The following is a 19,728-nucleotide window of genomic DNA, read 5'->3' on the forward strand; positions in this document are numbered from 1 at the left end:
ACAGGGCCTCTAAGGGTGGCACAATGAGTGCTGCAGCCCTTAGAGGCCTTCCCTGGTCACAAGGCCCTGGGTACCTAGGGTACCATTTACTAGGGGCTGACATGTGGCCAGGGTTTGCCAATTGGGAGTTTGTATTTTAGGGAAGGAACACAGGCCCTGGGCACCTGATTGGCAGGAGCCCAGGGCACAACAAGGAAAAGTGCATCAGCTATTAGGCAAAAAGGGGGGGGGGGGTTACTGCAACAGAAACCCACTTTCTCACACCACTCCGGCACTATCAGGATCATTCTGGTGTTGGTCCTGTAGAACTTCTGTATGACCGTCGGGATTAGAGGGAGCGGAGGAAAAGCGTACAGCAATGTCTGCAACCAGCTGATCAAAAGCACATTCCCCCGTGATCCCTGCTGGGGGAATCTGGACGCGAAGACGGGGCATTTCGTGTTTGCCGCGTCTGCGAACAGATCGATGTCCGGCACTCCTCATTGCCGGAAGACCTCCTGCGCAACGTCTTCGTTGAGCACCCAGTCGTGCGCTTCTACGAAGTCTCTACTGAGGCCGTCTGCCTGCACGTTCAGGGTTTCTGGAAGGTGGACTGCGACGATTGAGAGACCTCTCGCCAGCAGCCACTGCCAAATGGATTGGGCTTCCAGAGACAGGACTCGTGACCTGGTGCCTCCTTGCTTGTTCAGATAGAACATAGTTGTTGTTTTATCTGTCTGAATCTGAATGTGGCTGGATTGAAGAGACGGATACAGGGATTTGAGCGCCAGATGGATCGCCCGTAGCTCCAAAAAGTTGATATGATAACTTCTTTCTGTCTCAGACCAGAGACCTTGTACCTGAAGCTGGCCCATATGAGCACCCCAGCCTTTCATTGAGGCATCTGTGACCACTGTCTGTGTTGGAGGAGTCTGATGAAAAGGGACCCCTTGCAGCAGGTGAGAACATTTCATCCACCATCTGATGGGAGTCCCTGGCAGCTTGGTGGAGAGAGACACGATCTTCCCAGCGACCTGACCTCTGAGACCATTGATCTTCGAGTGCTTGTTGTAGAGGCCACATGTGAAGGCGTGCATTTGGCACAATGCACGAGGCCATCGATCCCAGTAGTGAAGACACTTGCCTGGCTGTGGGAAGTCAGGGTCAAGAACAGTGTGGCACTTGAGAAGCATTGAGGACAACCTCTCCTCCGAAGGACACACGCTTGCCTCTGCGGAGTCCAGGGAGGCGCCCAGATAGTGTATCCGTTGAGTGAGTTGAGGACCAACTTCTTGTCGTTGATTTGCAACCCCAAGGAATGCAGCAGGTTGAGGCAGTATGAGAGATGGCTCTGGAGTAGTACAGGTGTGGAGCTTTTCAGGAGCCAGTCGTCTAGGTAAGGATAGACGAAGATCTTCCGCCTGCGGAGGAAGGCAGCCACCACGCACTTGGAGAATGTCCGTGGGGCGGATTTGAGGCCGAACAGAAGCACTCGATACTGGTAGTGGTGACTAGAGACCTGAAAACGGAGAAATTTGCGATGTTTCACTGAGACAGGAATGTGGAAGTAGGCATCCTGCAGGTCAATGGCACACATCCAGTCTCCCTGGTGAAGGTGCAGAAAGATTTGATGCAGGGCTAGCATTCAGAATTTTTCCTTTCTGATAAACCTGTTCAGTAGGTGCGGGTCGAGGAAAGGTCTGTACTCTTTGGCTACTCCTCACTTTTGGACTAGGAAGTAGCGGGAATATACCCTCTGGTTTCTTTGGAGAGGTGGGACCTCCTCTATGGCCCTCTTGGATAGGAGGATAGATACTTCGTCCTGCAAAAGCAGACTTTGAAATTGAGGAAGGTGCTTCAATTGTGGGGGCACTTGCAGAGGGGGAGACTTGTACCTCCGCAAGTAACCATGCTGCACAATATTCAGCACCCATTTGTCTCTTGTTATGGTTTCCCACTCTTCCAGGTGAAAAACGATACTCCCTCCAACCGGAGTGGCGAACGGGTGCGGAGGAAGCAATGCCTCACTGTTTGGAAGGCTGCTTAATGGTGGACTGTTGCTGCTTGGTGTTCCCTCTTCCTCTGCCATGACCCCTCTGCTGGAATTGGAGCCTCTGTTGGTTCTGGGAGAACCATTGAGGGGTTTGAACCCTCTGCTGGAAGGAACGTTTGTCGGCCTGACGAAAGCGCTTCCAGTATTCTTTGCGCTTCTCCAGACCTACAGCCTTGACGGTATCCAGCTCCGTCTTCATTTTATTCATTTCCTCATCGGCGTGAGCCCGGAACAAGGAGGAGCCGTTAAATGGAAGATTTAGAATCTTTTTCTGTGCATCAGGCTTGAGGCCTGTGAGGCGCAGCCAGGCTGAGCGCCGTGAACAGACGCCATGGGAGTAACCATTAGCAGCGAGATCTGAAGCGTCCGCTGCCGCACTTATAACTTGATTGGCTACTAGCCCACCTTCCAGTAGAATTTCGCTGAAGTCCTGCCGGTCTTCTTTGGGGAGCTTTACGGTGAACCTTGAGAGGGAGTCCCAAAGAGACCTGTTATATCGCCCGAGAAGGGCTGAGGCACTTGCAATCTTCATAGAAGAAGCCGAGGTATTGCACAATTTCCTGCCATAGGAGTCCATCTGCTTACTGTCCTTCTCTGGGGGGGGGGACAGAAGATGACACAGATGCTGAGTGAGACCTCATGGCTGCCGCCACAATGACGGAGTCCGCTGGTGGATCAGCTCTGAGAAATAAGGGATCCTCGGCTGGGGCCTTATACTTTTTGGCAATCCTGGATGGTACGGAGCCCACTGTAGCAAGAGTGAGGAATGTGGCCATAGCTGGCTCCAGGAGTCCTGGCACCAAAGGAAGCAGCGGTCTAGGAGCTGTGCAATGGTGTAAGGTGTCGAAGATGATCGATGTGGGCACTACAGGGGTATGCAAAGTGATGTTCAGTTTCTGCGCACCTGTACCCAGGACATCTGAGAAGGTCGCGACGTCATCAATGGGAGACACCCGCGATGGAAGAGTCGAGGAGAAGGTCGGAGAATAGTCCCGGACCACGGACCTCGTGGAGGAAGACCATGTGGGCGATCGAGCGTCTTCTCTTATGGGGGCGGTCGTGATGAGAGCTGCGACGACCCCTGGACCTTGATCGGTGCCTAGAAGGTGATCTTGGTCTTCTAGAGGGAGACTGACAACCCCTGGACCGTGATCGGTGCATGGAAGGCGATCTAGGTCTTCTGAGGGGAGACTTGCTTCTCTGAGGAGAGATCCTAGAAGGCGAGTAAGTGCGAGAGTAGTCCGAACCCGGACTTCTGCAGTCACCTGTCCCAACACCTTCGAGCAAGCGAGGCGGCAGACCGTACTGCTCTCCAGCTTTAGGAGACTTCCCTGGTGAAATTTGCACAATATGCAGTCCTGGGGATGATGACTGGTCCCCAGATGACATCTCCTGTGTGGCCGCTGCACTTTTGCTCCTCGACGTCGAATGCCTCGATGTCGATTAAGTCTGCGTCACCATCGGCGTCAATCGAGGGGATCTGCTATGGGAACTCCATCCCGCTCTCGACGTCGATCGCCTATGGTGATGTGGAGACCTCAACGTCAACTTTCGCCGTCGTCCTGGTGATCTCGGCGTCGATCTCCCATGGCGCAGAGTCGACGTTGATCTTCTTGTAGTCGAGTGTTGGAACTTCGACGAAGCTCTCGACGTTGACAAGCTTACTTGCGGTGAGATGTTCGCAGTCGTGACTCTCGATGCCGACCCCCTCGAGGGGGCGGCGGAGAGTGTCTCGACGTCGACGGAAGCCTCAACGTCGACGGAGACTTTTCAGGTCTGTCAGGACCCACAGCCTTTGAGCCCGATGTGCTGTGCCTCAACGCCGACTTACCTGCATGCGGCAGAGAATTTCGACATCGAGATGGTGATTCGTCCCTCGAAGCTGAAGAGTGTCTGGGTCTCTTCGACGGCAAATCTCCGGTTACATTCTTCTTTGTGGACTCAGGAGAGTTGGTATGTCGCCGTTTTCGGTGTTGTTGGCTTGAAGAAGGTGGTTTGAAGACTCCATGGTCACCTCCATGATGGCTTCTGTCCTTCTCCAGCTGGGCATGAAGTTTTATGCGCTCTCTGTCACACAGAGTCTGCCTGGAAAATTTCTGACAGTGGGGACACTGGTCAGGGTTGTGTGAGGATGGAAGACACACAATACACACAGAGTGTGGATCTGCCAGTGCCATCTTATTGCCACAGGAAGGGTATTTCCTGAATAAGGCAGGCCTTCGGACTGGAAAAAATTAGTGATATGACCAAAAAGGAACGAACTGCGTTAAGTGGGCGCGCACGCCACGAACGGCGTAAAGTAACTTAGCATTTAAAAAACCGTACAAATTCACTGAAAAAACCATAGGTTTCACACACGTTATAGTTAGGAATTAGCATTTAAAAAACCTTGCAAATTCACTGAAAAAACCATAGGTTTCACACATGTTATAGTTAGCTGGACATTTTACTCACAAAAAACCAATGAAATTCCCCCGTTATAGTTAGTGCAGGCAACTATAACTCACGCGACCGCAATCCTCTGCTGATGACATATGTGTCTTTATGAAAAAAAAATATTTGTAATATATGTATAGCTAAAATTTAATGGAAGAAGACATGGGCAAATAAGTGTCTAAATACAGTATTAGCATCAGCAGAGGATTGCGGTCGCGTGAGTTATAGTTGCCTGCACTAACTATAACGGGGGAATTTCATTGGTTTTTTTATGAGTAAAATGTCCAGCTAACTATAACATGTGTGAAACCTATGGTTTTTTCAGTGATATATATATATATATATATATATTCTATATGCTCCGGGATCCCGTACATGGGCGGGTATTTTTCATAGATTATGACTATTGATGAGTTTCCCCTGGATGAGAACTGAATGTATTCTCTCTCCATGGTCTGCGTGAGGAGACTGGATGTGAGATGTCGCTTTTGATGAGGAACTACTGATAGTTCTAAGAGGGTAGTGAACCAAGGTTGGTGAGCCCAAGTGGGGGCTACTAGGATTAGTGTGAGGGATGTTTGCCTGAGCCTCCGAACCAATAGTGGAATGAGTGGGAAAGGCGGAAAAGCATAAGCAAATATCCCTGACCAGTTCATCATAGAGCATTGCCTTTGGATAACAGGTGTGGATACCTGAAGGCGTAGTTTGGGAATTTTGAGTTTGTGTGTGCCGAACAGATCTATGTCTGAGAAGCACCACATCTGAAAGAAGGGGAGGAAAACTTGAGGGTGAAGTTCCCATTTGTTATTTTTAGTCTCTGTCTGCTGAGGAGATCTGCGATCTGATTGTTCACTCCTGGGAGGCGTTTTGTTAGGAGATACATCTTGTGATGAAAGGCCCATCTCCAAATATCCTGTGCTAGGTGTGACAGTTGGAGAGTGTGTTACTCCCTGTTCCTTTCTGTATGTAATACATCGCTGTCAAGTTGTCTGTGCGTTTCAGGACAGCTTTGCATACAAGGTGAGTTTGGAAGGCTTTGAGTGCTAAGAGGACTGCTAACAGCTCCAGATGATTTATGTGGAGAAGCTTTTCCTTTTGACTCCACAATCCTTGAATTGTGTGAGTTTGGAGATGAGCTCCCCAATCAGTGAGCTATGCGTCTGCTGTTAACACGGTCAGTGGAATTGGATCGATGAAAGGCCACCCTTTTTAAGGTTGTGTGGATTCTACCACTGCAGAGAGCGATGAGTGCAGCCATCCACCAACACCAGATCTGTCAATAGACCCTGAGACTGATTCCACTGACATGCTAAACATTCTGGAAGGGGACGCATTTGCAGTCTTGCATAAGGAACGATCATGATGCAAGATGCCATAATTCCTGGTAGTTGCACGAGTACCCGAGCTGATAATGAGCGATTGGGTTTGGAAATGAGAGCCTGAATATTGTGAATTCTGGTTGGACTGGGATAGGCTAGAGCTTTTTGTGTATCTATAGTGGCCACCAGATATGATTGTTTGTTGGAGGGCTGAAAATGGGATTTTGAGGTTCTGCAGTAAGCGTACTGTTTGAGTGTGCTGTAGGCACATTGAGAGTGTTGGCTTTGATAAGCTAGTCGTCTAAATATGGGAAGATGTGAACATGTCTTCGCAGATGCTCAGCGACTACTGCCAGGCAATTGGTAAATACTCTGGGAGCAGTAGTTACTCCAAATGGGAGTACTGTGAATTGATAATGTTGCCCGCTATTACAAACCGGAGGTATTTGGGATGAGTGGGATGTATTGGAATATGGAAGTACGCGTCCTTTGAGTCCAGAGTGGACATAAAGTCGCCTTTTTGTAACAGAGGAAGTATCTGTTGGAGAGTGACCATATGGAAGTGATTTGATTGAATGTAAAGGTTTAATTCCCTGAGGTCTAGTATAGGCCTCAGAGAACTGTCCTTTTTGGGAATTAGAAAATAAAGAGAGTACACCCCTGTCCCCTGATATTGTAGTGGGGACGGGTTCTATAGCTCCTTTTTCCAGAGATAGAACCTCTTGTTTGAGTAGGTGTAAATGTTCTGGAGATAGTTTGTGTGTTTGTGGTGGAATGTTTGGAGGCTTGCTTGTAAGCTCCAGCCAGTAACCAGACTGGATAATTTCTAAAACCCATTTGTCTGATGTGATTGAATTCCAGACTGGGAGACATTGAGAAAGACGTCCCCCGACATGTGTGGGATGATCGGGGGGAAGGGGAAACAAGACACTGCTTATTTGTGGCTGGGGAAGTACGGGGTGTATTACCTTTCCCTCTTCCTTTGCCATGGTCTCCACAAAATCCACCTCGAAAATAACCTCTGGTAGAGGGTGATTGACTATTGCCTCTATACGAGGTAGCGGACCCCTCAGTAGGGATGGACTTTGAGCTTCCCCTGTAAAAGAATCAGCAAAATGAGCCACAGTTGGATGGTTGTTGTAGCTCTCCCATAGATGTGGCTACTTCAGTGTCCTCCTTCATTTTTTCTAATGACGTGTTAATTGTAGGACCAAATAAATGCTCCTTATCAAAAGGTGAATTTAAAATGGATGTTTGAACCTCTGGTTTAAAACCTGATACCCTACGCCATGCGTGGCATCTGAGAAGAATGCTGGTGTTAACAGCAGGTGAAGCAGTGTCTGCTGCATCTAGAGCACACCTGATTAATGTATTAGAAATAAGTTTCCCTTCCTGAATGAGGTCCTTAGCCTTGGATTTATGTTCATCAGGCAGATATTGCATCAGTTGCTCTAGCTCATCATAATGAGCTCTGTCAAATCTTGCCAAGGGTGCTTGTGTGTTAGCTATGTGCCAATGATTGGCTGCTTGTGCTGCTACTCTCTTGCCTGAGGCATCTATTAATTTAGATTACTTATCGGGAGGCGGACCTCTGATAAAAATTGGGTCTGTAGGAGCCGGCTAGTATTTTTTGTCCACTCTAGGTGTGAGTATCCTAGCTCGCACTGGATCCTTGAACACCTCATATGCATGTTTTTACATACCCTTGAGCATAGGCAGTGTATGTGTAGTTTTTTGTGATGCACTTAGTGTCTCAAATAGGAAATCTTCCTCAAGAGGCACCTTATGGAGTTGCACCCCATGATACTGTCCAGCTCAATTAAGCAATTCTGTAAACCCCACATTAACTTCTGGAGGAGAAGGTCTAGATGGGTATAGATCTGGATCGTTGTCGTTGTTAGGATCCGTGTTAAATCTACCCAGTGGTCTGAAGCATTATCTTGTGGTAAATCCCTGTGTGCGTCATCATCTAGATTCCCATCCCCATCATCCTGCTGATCTGTAGAATGTGGCTGCGACAAATTTGTGGGTGTTCTAAGAAGGTTAGGGTCAATAGGTGAAGGTGGTGAGGAAGGTTAGAGAGGTGGAGGAGAAGTATTAGCCCGATATTCTTTTTTCTTTAGAGGGATATGGTAAGATTCCTCAAATTCTGTTTTTTTTCCCTGGCAGCTTTGCATAAAGGTGTCCTGTTTTCGGTTAATAACCAGTTCCTTTTGTTTGGAGTCCGTGTTAGTAGGCGGAACATCCAAACTAGGCTCCTTGGATGGAGGAGGAACAGTCTTTTCCTTTGGGGCCATAATTTTCGGCGTCAAAGATTTTGATGCAGATGTTTTCGGAGCCGAGGATTTTGGTTCAGAGGATTTCGGCTCCATTGATTTCGAATCCAAAGTGTGTTTCAGTGCCGAAGTTTTGGAGGGATCGATTGGCTCATCTTTCGGTGCCGGTCGACTCGGTCCCTAGGCGGAAGGCTTAACTAGTTGTTTTGATGCCGAGCCCGAAGGCGGGGAGTTGGAAACTATCTCGGTGCCGACCTTGGCCTTAAGGCGGAGGAGGGACCGGAGCCTTTTTAAAGGGTACTTTTTGGGGCAAAGGAGTGTCTTTACTCACGGTACGCTGACCGGGTGTGATGTCTTCCTCGATGTTGGAGTCTTCCTCAGACACGTAAATTTGTTCTTCCTCCTCTGCCTTGGCTCCTTGTGCTTCGAGGATCTCTTAGTCAATAATATTCTCCGTACAGGTCTGGAGCAGAGTCCTTGTAGTCTTTATGTTGATACATCTCGTGACGTCGAGCCAGACGGTCACGGAGCTTCTTTCGATCGGATCAGCAGACTTCACAGTAGTCTTTGTTGTGTTCAGGCGATAAACACAAATTGCACACGTCTTGAAGATTGGTGCGGGGGTACTTGAAGTGGCAGAATTGGAATGGAGTCCGTTCCATCTACTGCGAGTTCAGTCGTCGCAGCTAGGCCCAAGGGCCTCGTACACGGTTTTCCGATTGAAGTTGAGAAATAGATACGATATGCGAAGGCAGGAATACGCAATCGAGAAACAATGCCATCAAGGGTTGTGGATTGCGCACCAAGGGGAACCCGAGAACAGTGTTGAACCGGAGCGCAGCAATTCACGTCCAAACCCGATAACAGAAAAAAACAATCTGACAATGGAGTCGATGCCCATGCGCACTATCATCGAAAGGAAGAGTCACCTACCTCGTGACTGAAAAGACTTCTTCGAACAAAAACAAAGTGCAAACGCCCGGGCCCAACATCAAATTGCGATCTATGAATAGCATGTGATCTACAGCTCACATGCCTCGAACATTACATTCCCAGGCTTGATACCTGCAAAAATTATACTCTTCTATGTTTCTCATTTAGATTGCGCTTTTATTTATAGTTACATTTGTTTGTAAAGCTCACTTGCTCAAAAGCTGGGCACCTTTCCAAGTGAATATGGATATCTCAACAGGCTAACCGAAGTGTGCACTTGCATTTGACTATTTAGATATTGGTCTCCTGTGATGCATAAACTACTCGGACAAGCTTTTTTCTGCACTGGGGCTTTTTTGGTTTCATAAATCAATTGGACTGCCTAGGCAGCACTAATCGTGTCAGGAATAGACAGTAAGCGAGCTCTAGTAGCATGTAACGTTAAACATTGCAAGAAGAGATGGGTGGCCAGATGAACATAGTTATTTGGTGGGATTTTGGAGAAGACTTGCAATGGAGGGTGGAGGCTCCCAAGTTTTAAATGAAAGTATGAGAGAGAGCAACGTAGAGCATGTATTACCAAAAAGGGACAGAAATGAGCTAGCACAGAGGGAAAGAGCAAACAGTTTATGGAAGGGAGTCTGAAAGAGTACAATCACAATCAGTACAGGGTATGAGGGAAGGGTGCTGTGTTCAACACAGTTTTATGGGAACATACCTTGTGGATAAACTTTTCCACACGTCCTTGCAGGCCCCACCACCGGAACTTCACTGTCACTAGCTTGTAGGCACACATATGAGGGCAGTCTGGGTTGTTTGCAAGCTCCTTCTGTTGGAGGAAGTGAATAAGAAACATTACAGCAGCAAATTTGGCTGGTTGGGGGTACAAGGCAGACAGTGGAGTTTGGGGTGGCGTTGAGGGGGTCTTCGCCTGCAGAACAAGCCTCATTCAGTAAACTATCAAACTGCAGATGCTGCAGTGTCATCGCATGGACAAAGAAAAGAAGGCAGGTTCTCATCAGAATGTTTGCGAATGCCAGATTGAATGGCTGCTGGCTATCACTGCAAAATCAGTTGCCGTTTCATCCAGAACAACCAATGGTATACTGTAACTGGATATTACACTTTCCGTCAATGTGCTGCGGAATACTTTACAAAAAATTACTACAAATAGCTTAGCTCTAGGGGGTCTGTATCAAAACCACTTTTACAGGAAAAGCAGGGGTTAGAGGACCAAACTGTGGGGGTTGAGGCCTGTTAATCCTGATGTCCATGAGGCCTGACCTACTAAGGGTCCTGAGCAACAGGGCATTTGGCTCTGTGGTGGCGTGGGTCGAGCAGTCCAAGGCTCTTCGAGGTGGAGTTAGGTGTGAGACATGTACAGGCACAAGACTCACTGTACAAAAAGCAACAGCAATAAACTGACTGTTTCATACAAACGCATAGAGACAACACATTAAACAATATCCACAGTCTCTTAAGGTCAGCGCATTAACGTCTGCCTGGGCAATATCCCTTCTAGTGGGGCTGGTTATTACCCATTCAATAGCGGGGGCGGTTTTCAGATGTGGCACATGCAAGTCCCCATGCGACAAAGTGTTACATTTGAGGTTGAGTCAATTTTAGCATCACTAGGAGTTTAGTAAGTGCAAGTCCAAGGCAGGGCTGACTATCGCGTTACCCAATCCAATGGCAGCTGGCAAGTTCAGGAGGACTGGGTTGCATCTTGGTAGGATCTGGTCTCCTGATGCGGAGGGTCCGCAATCTCTCATGGTCTTTCCCCGATGATGCGTTGTGCCTCCTCAGTCTTCAGGAGGCCCGTATTGGTGTTGGACATCCTCTCAGCAGCTCCTTACGTAAATCAGCAAGTATTCTACACAGCAGCCTTGAAACAATGTTCCATGGGGACAGTCCTGCACTCAAGGTGAGAGATGGGGTCATCTACTTCACTTGCACAAGGACGATGGCCCTAGTTTTACGGTGGCCCCCCCTGTCACACAAGATATCCGACTTTGAAAGAAAGGGAGGGCGACCTGCTATCTCACAGTAGTCATTACCTGACTTGGCATCTCACACTTCGCTCATAGAGATACACTTGGCAGAATCCCAGCTGAGCCTTGCCCCCCTCCAGGTGGTCTCTTCTACGTCAGTCAGCTGGTTTCAGCAGGCAGAAAGTTGGTTATCCACGCTCATGGCAAGTGTTCTTGACATTCCAGTTGATAGCCTCTCCCCCAGAAGGGAGGCTTGCAAACCTTGATTCCTAGTCCTGGTTCCTGCAGCTAGAAGTCTTGATGAACGTTCTGCCTGTTGGAAAGCACTGCTGAACAAATTGTGAGAATCAGGCCTGAACCTTTATGGTCCAAATCCAGACAATTATGTTATTTAGTGTATGGTCCGTTCATATTCTAGTTGTGGGTGTCGTCTTCTTTTAGGTACCCTCTCCTCTGTCCTTTATAATGGCGACGGAGTGCCACACCAGGAGTGGCTTCAATTTTAATTGACCCATAAGACAATCAAAGTGAGTAACAGTGATTCACACCTGGCTGACGCCCTTCCTGGAAAAATGGCTCACAAAGTTTCATTTCACTCTATCATGATTCCCTGGTCCTACAGTGCTAACTTTATCAGACCTACCGTCTCACTTAACAATGAGCCCAGGATGGCCATCTCCTTAATGAAACTAAGAACGCGCTGAGAAAATGAGGTGGGAGAGTTTGACAACCTTGACTGGGATGCAGCCCTAATGCACTCCATCGAAGTCGAAATGAAATTAAGACTTCTACCGATCCAACTGAAAGCCCTATATAGGGTGTATTAGAATAGGGCCCGGCTCCATAGCTTTGGCAGAGCTGATATTGCTAGTTGCCTTCACTGAGAGCCAGAGAGAGTGGTCGTTCAGACATACACTATGGGAATGCCCTAACATTCAAAGATACTGAACCGACATTGTAGAAGAACCAAACAAGGTATTGGAAGAAACAATACCGATGAACCCTAAATACATATTGTTGGGTATCCCCATGAGCGTAGATCTCCTCAGAGCAAAGCTCCTGTTTAGCAACCTCGGCCTAGTAGTGGCCAAGCAAGATGTAGCCAAACACAGGGGTGCGCCTGGTCCCCTCACGCTCCGAGACTGGATGTCTGGGATGGACCTCTTTATATCAGCTGAGAAAGTTACGTTCAAGGTCAGAGGGTGCCTGAGGAAGGAATTTATTAAGATATGGGGTCCCTGGCTGAGCCACTATGGAATTGACCTGGGGGCCGCAAAGGCAGCCTAGACACACACAGCCGAGTACTGAGTGACAAATCTTGTACTAGCTTATCATCTGCCTGTTGCCCGTCTATTGCATGTTTAAGGCCATTAATGTATGATACGACCAACTGTGCACTTGCTCACATGTACCTATGGTATCTTAGGTATGCTTATTTGTTTGTTGTGTTAACAGTAGAAAACTCTAATAAAACCATTTTTAAAAAGAACACAAAGAGCCGAGGCCCCACTAACTATTAACCTCCTGGAATCAAAGTCACCTTTGATGAGCACAGGAGGATATTCTGCTCCCCTTCAACCAGTGTGTATATTCGCACCCCAGCCTCAGGAATCTCAGCAATTCACTTTTCCTTTCTCAGGGTTGCAGTCCTCACTTTCAACTGGCCTTTCCAGTCCCAGGGATTACTAAATAGAACCCACGGGCTTCAATGTTAAGTACCATTCAAAGACACACGTATATCCCAGCATGCACACAGTGCTGGCTGGCCCTATACACAGCAACATCACAAAATAAAAATAAATGGACGGAGTGTTGAAACATTTCAAACACTCGCCCCCAGTCACAGATCTGGGTTTAATCCATCATTATTTTGCTCGCCACGTCACCCCAGTTTGGACCTAGCCATATGCAAATCAGTCTTGACCCTGCTCCCTATGGGAACAGTTCAGTCTGCTTGGCCATGTCCTCCATGGACAGGAAACAAGCATCTCGGGACCGGTTTCGGGTGATCACCCCCATCGGCCAACGGATGCTTGGCAGTTCGGGATGGATTGTTTCCATGAGTAGGAGTGTCGAGACTGATTTGTATATGGCTAAAAACGATTAACTAAACCTAGATTTTGTGACTGGGGGGGAAAGTTTGCATTGTTACGCATTTCATCCATCATTTGTACTTTTTGTTTTTGGCACTACACGCAGTCACAAAGTAAGCCAAGAGTGAGTTAAGTATGAAGCAGCGGAATTTTAAACAAATGGCTTAGAAGGCACCACTCCAGTGACACAGGTTAAAAAGCCCGATCACACTACTGATTTTTTTTACTAAAACAAAATAGGTATACTGCCACTACTATGCATGTGTCACTTAACTCCTTGCAAGGGCAGTACTTCTCTACCACTATTTGGGTAGAGCTTGGTGGTCCCCTCCCGGTCTAACAAGACCACATTACCATGAGAGAGGCCTAGGTCATCGTGCACACGCATGGAACATGTTCACCCATGACTAGGAATTAGTACTATGGATTCTTATATCCGTGCGGCTGGGGCAATCAGGGCAGGGGTGCATGGCCTTGACATTGCAGGGTAATTTTCCATCTCAATAGTTTGACAACTAGCAGATTGGGGAATAATACACAGAGCTAAGATACCTTCCAATCTGGACAGAGTGGCCCACGACCAGTCTTTGCTGAGGTGAAGATGGCAGGGTCCTCATCAGCCTTGTAGTCCTGCAGTGGGATAACAAAATTAAAATATAAGTACTGGTAGAAGAGATATTTTAAGACAATGACCCCCTCCAAACCCATTATGAAGCACCAGCCATGAACTAAGGCACACAATGCTAGCACCAGCTCAGCACTTCCTCAGACAGAGGGCGTGATATCCGACCCACCTGATATTATTGCACACCAACAAAGAAAAGAGCAGGACTCAAAGACAATGCCATTCGAACTACCATAGCATGATTCCAGAGATTTCACAAATCACACACTGAAATGTATCCAAATGTACCTTCTATGAACAATCCAGACCTTTTCACTGAATCGGAGTTTATACATAAGATAAGAGTCCTTGGAGAAAGTCTTTAAAGGTATGGTGGAGTTGAGCAGCAGCGCCAAGGAGAGGAGAACAAACCTGGAGGTAATAGAGAGGGGCTTTGAGGTACAAAGAATGACTGACTCAAAGTAATCCTCTGCAGGTGTGGATGAGGACTACTTCAAAGAGGATAGCTGGCATGTGAACCCAAAGGAAAATGGCCAGGGTCCCTACATCAACAAGGATGGAAACTTTTACAGCACTTATAGCCAAGAAGGTGGTGAAGGACAGTGAGGAAAGCTAGAGGGTAAAAAGGCTGAGATTAAGGCAAACCTCCGCTAGTGGGTTGAATGGTACTGAAGTTTGTAGAGCACAATGAGATGTTTGATATTGTGGAGGGAGAGAGAGCTGCACAGGGAGTGCTGCTTGTTCAATTAAATAAAATACACAACAGCTCTAATTTTCTACAGTCTATTTCTAAATACATTTTTTCATAAATCCAGAGGAGTATGGAGAGCCCCTTGTTTAATCACAATGCCACTGATAGGTCAATCAGCCCACGGGCCTTGGGCGAGGTTGCCAACTCGTGCAGTAGAGAGAGGATGACAACTGTGGCATGAAAAATACTTTTCACATCTACCCATCAGCACACATTAACAATGTGCCCCACACCAGATCTGTTTAGACAATGCCCCCAGAAAGCAGCTTGTCAGACAAAACCAAAAACAGACTATCAGAGGACTTACGTCTTCCGACACCTGAGTGCGATCAGCAATGTCGATGGGGATGATGTCTACGTCCTTCCACGTCACTGCATCTAATCCATGGACCTGATCGGGAAGAGGAAAGAAAGAGTAATAAAAGAAATGGGTACAGGAGAGGAATGTTAAAGAAGTGCACCTAAGGGTGAACAGGGGAAGCAAGGAAATAAGTTGAGGAGAGAGAAAGGTAAGAAAAGGGAGGAAGAGGGCAGTCACAGAGGGAATGGGCAGAGAAGAAAGGCGGGGTAGACGAGAGAATGTAGAAAGAAAGGGGTGAAAGGCATGTGAAAAGGAAAATTGACCGGAAGTGTGTGAAGAGAGGAAATAGAACACTCGGAAACAACACCTAAAGGAGTGTTTAGCGGAATAATAGAACAAAAATAACTTGCTGTCATTTTTGTAGGCCACTGATTAAATGGTGAGGTACCAAAAAGGAGAAGTCTGTACTACCACTTTCCAAAAGCACTTGGCATGTAACACATGAAAGTAAAATGTGTGAATCCAGATTCAGTACGAATCTGTAAATGTCTGATGCTGTGCTGCCTTTCCTGAGATTTTGAGGATTTGACTGAGGGATCATTCAACTGGTCGCAAAACTACGAATAAGTCTTTCTCACTTCAAATAAAACTCATTTTAAGGATAAAGCCCATATAGCATATTAAAGGTCAGCCAAAGCCATGATTTATATTCAGTTTGAATTTATATTAATTGTGCATAACACATAATAAAGGTGTGCAGAATGCTGACAAAGAACTTTGTGAAAGTTACCAACAGTGGCTGGATGACTGGGAAGCTGGTTGATCATTCAAAGCAACTGTATGCCCCAGTGTCCCTTTGTTTCATCGCGAAGTCTTTTTGAGCGGAAAGCTCGGCACGCATCGCAGTGCTCTTCTCTGTGGTCGGGTGACAAACACAAATCGCACACCTCGTGTGAGTCGTGCGCGAGTATTTCACGTGGCACAGAGGACAGAACTTGAAACGAGTTTGTTCAATCGACTGCGAGTCGAACCAGGGGCTAGGCCCGACGGACTACCATGAACTCTCCGGTCTAAACTTTCTTTAAGAATAACGATCTGCAATGAAAAGGGAACCCGAACGTAAACAATTCCATCGAGTGTAAATGTGATACGCGCCGAGAAGGATCCGGCCTCCTACGAGCTCTCCGATCGAAATTTTCGTTATGAATAACTATCTGCGATGAAAAGGGAACCCGAACGTAAACAATTCTGTCGAGTGTGAATGTGGCACGCGCTGAGAAGGGAAAACTTCTTCCAGAAATTTTTTTTGCAAACATCCGGACTAACACTAGAGGGCGATCCTTTGCAAAGCATGTGATCTACAGCTCACATGCCTCGAACATAGTATTTCCATCTGTTTTGCCTATTTACAACCAAGACCAAATTGTGCCAAGTAACAAACTTTCCTTGAGGTAACCATGTGCAAAACCATTTTTAAAAGATGTTAATAATGCATGTAAAAAAGCTGCAGACATTTGCCATGACATTTCCTAATTTTTGCATCCACCTGTAAAATGAGGGAAAAAATGGAGCAAGCTTAGAGTACAAATGTTATTTGTATCCTTATGCACATTTTCCTTTTCAAATAAATGTTCAGCAAGATTTGCAGGCCCCTAATTTGGGTCACACACAACCTCCTGTTGACCCAAAAGGAGTCTATCTAAATTTTGGTTGTCACATTCCTATTTAATTGTGTTTTTTTTCTTTCAAACATCCCACCTTTAACAGAGTTCCATTAGTCACATCCCTTGCACCTCGGTTGTGCCTGGTTAGTGTTAACTAGAAAGATCCTGTCCTTTTGGGCTTCATAGTTTCCTTTAGGTAGTGGACACTTGACTACTGATTTTTTTATGCTGAAAAGGAATGAAGGGCAACATCTTCCCCAAAGACCTAAGCAGTAGGAAGCAAGATGATGTGAATGTATTGATCTGCTCCCCAAAGGAAAGGTTAGCATCTAAAATGACACCAAGGTTTCTTACCTTGAAGAATGACTCGGGAAGGGGGGGAGGGGGGGGGGGGGCAGTAGCCACCATGAGTGATTCCACAAGGTGCACTCCTTTCCAACGATAAGAACGTCCATTTTGTCTGAATGTAACTTCCCAAAATTGGACAATTGACAGTTATAGTATGAAAGAGCACTTTTTGCATGGGTACACCCAAACTTTTTGCCAGATACCTGATGCACTTTGACTGAGTGTGCCCTAGGTCCCTGCAAATCAGGATCCCAGGGCCTGTGTTCTTTCCCTAACCTGTACCGTTGTTTCCACAATTAGCACAACTCTGGCCTACCTGTAAGTTATTTGTATGGGAACCTATGGTACCCAAGGCATGGTAGCCAGGAAAAGGCCTCCAAGGGCTACAGCATGTATTATGCCACCCTCAGGGACCTCTTGCCACAAACATACACCACTGCCATTGAGGCCTGTGTGTTGAGGTGCAGCTAAGAGTGAAGAGTCGACATGGCACACATCCCTGTGTGCCATGCCTGCCCAGCACTGCTTGAGGCCCAGGTAAGTCACCCTTAAGTCATGGTGCACTATACCTCATGGGAGGAACTTTCTGCATCAGCAGACAGGCCCCTATAATATCTAAGGCCAGTCTAGAAACCAGTAATTATGAGTTTACTAGCACCATAATGGCTTTACTGAATCCTGGGATGTTTGGTATCCAACATCTTAGAATAATAAACCTGCACTGATTCGAGTGTCAGATGTGTTATCCTATTCACTCAGGGGTCTGTTTTTGTTGTTGTTTTTTTCAGAGTTTTATATAGCGCGAAATTGACCCGAATCCAATCAGACATCAGAGCGCTTTACATAGCACCAGTTACGTTACATGAGGACACACATTCATTTTTTGTTAGGCACAGGGAGATTAAGTGATTTGCCCAGAATCACAGGATGTTCAGTGTCGTTACCGAGACTCGAACCCAGTTTCCCAAGTCCGAGGTCGAGCGCCCTAGCCGTTAGGCTAACTCCTCTTCCTTCTAGATGGGACCCCTGAACGACACCAACCAATAGTAGGTTCCTTACTGGTGAACACCAGCCTGCCACCACGATACAGGCTTCTGGACCCCTGTGGGGGGGAGCCTTCACTCCCTGTGTCCCCCAGAAACAAAGTCTTTCCTGGGCAGAGGTGTTCACACCTCCTCTAGGCCAGGAAGAGCCATCTGTGGCAGGGGAGTGTCAAAGGCCTTGCTACCTTTGCAACACAAACCCCATTCTCTCCTGCTATCAGGAGCAGGTACCCTTCCTGCCTCACCCTCTTTTTCGGCAGGAAAATCAGTACAGCCCAGGAGTGTGTGCCCACCTTTGCCAACCCCACCCCTTAGGTGGGAGAGCCGAGGTGAATCACACTCTTCAGTGCCTGCCATCTTGCAGATGGTAGGCACCCTTCAATCAGGGTCAGGGATTATTCCCACTCCCAAAACGTGGGGTGAGCACACTAAGGGTGTAGTCACCCTAAGGTCTGTAGTCACCCTAAGGTCTGTAGCACATTGGCAACTACCTTGCTACCCCAGTAACGCCCCCAAATACAGTATTTAAGAGAGCCCAGCACAGCAGAACTGACAACATACGAAAACTAGAACCCGAAGATGTTGAAGCAGTGAAGATTTCAGGCCTAACTGACTTGGCCAAAGCCCTGCCGGCTTGCCTGCAGCTCTGATCCCCTTGCGAAGAATACGACAGCTCTAAAAATGATCAGCAACCGCCAGACTCGGCAAGGTCTGATTCTCCTGCTTGAATAAAGACTCAAGACTCCAGAGGCCCTGCCCACAAAAGAAGATCAAGACCCTGCGAAACCCTGCTCCAGGACTTACCTCTGCACCTGCCATCCACAACCCATGTCCAGCGGGCCCACCGGTCCTGAAGTGGTTCCCCGGTGGTCCTGACGTTCAAACCATCAACAGGTGTCACCTCCAACGTCAAGTGTTGACGCCTGCAGCCTCTTCACGACTACCCCATAAACCACGACTTGCCTGGTAAGGAGAAACCAGACGTCCAATGACACCCCTAGTGATTGACGCATCTCAACGTCCTCCCTAGCTGTTGGTTCCATCCATAGTTTCCGGTCCAGGCAAGACCAGGCTTGGTAGTTTGGGCTTGACTGTTCCCATGAGGCACAGGGTCAAGACTGATTTTCACATGGCTGGGTCTGAACTGGGGTGGCAAAGTGAGCTAAAGAACGATGATGGTTTCAACCCAGATCTGTGCCTGGAGGGGAGTATCTGAAAGGTTTCAGCGCTGCGTCCATCATCTCCTTGTGTTTGCATCGAAGAGACATGCTGTTCTGAGCCTGCAGCCTGAAACCGACTATCTCCATGGGGTAACATTGGCCGCCCAACGCTATGTGAGCACCCCGCACCTGGCTGGCCCGGTGCCGCTGGTGGTGTGTTTTGGTGCTGCCTTGCCCCCCCCCCACACCCCCTTTACTTACCTCAACTCCTGAAGATCACCCTCCATGGCCGCTTTACCTGCCCATGAGCAGCCTCCAACCGATGTGCCCCTAGTCCCCATTGACTAGCATTGGCACTCCTGCACCTGGCCACCCTAGTGCCGCTGGTAGTGCACCTTAAATGCAGAATTGAACTTTAGAGAACCTTGGTTCTACCCCTAAAAAGGACCACACCAAAAGTCGTTTTACTTACCTGCAAATGCTAACTTGATTTTTCCCATAGGCTTGTATGGTGTGGCCTTTCTCTGAAAAATGTTCCAAGTGTTGACTCTGCCTTGCATTGCACAAAAGTAACTTTGTGTCTACAATTGAGTTGCTCTGCTTACTAATGTACTGCAGTGCCTAAACTGTGTTACTTGTTTTGCACTAAGTCAGAAAAGTAACTGCAAAGTAACTAGAAAGTAATTACAAGTGTTACAAAGAGTTTACAAAGTACTTCCTATACTGCAAAAAACTTGTATGGTCTTACAAAACCAG

General features: G+C 47.3%; 1 protein-coding gene across 1 annotated transcript in view; it reads right to left on the minus strand.

Moving 5' to 3' along the window:
• Window positions 1-19,728, minus strand: part of LOC146811937 (phosphatidylinositol transfer protein beta isoform-like) — a 376,865-nt gene that overhangs the window by 59,250 nt on the left and 297,887 nt on the right. The window contains exons 7-9 of the mRNA XM_085618905.1: window positions 14,764-14,847; window positions 13,633-13,710; window positions 9,715-9,825 (exon numbers count right to left, since the gene is read on the minus strand). Of these exons, the coding sequence (XP_085475031.1) occupies window positions 9,715-9,825; window positions 13,633-13,710; window positions 14,764-14,847 (273 nt within the window). The remainder of the gene's footprint in view (window positions 1-9,714; window positions 9,826-13,632; window positions 13,711-14,763; window positions 14,848-19,728) is intronic.

This window comes from Triturus cristatus, chromosome 7 (genome assembly GCF_964204655.1).
Source record: "Triturus cristatus chromosome 7, aTriCri1.1, whole genome shotgun sequence".
Classification (NCBI taxonomy): domain Eukaryota; kingdom Metazoa; phylum Chordata; class Amphibia; order Caudata; family Salamandridae; genus Triturus; species Triturus cristatus.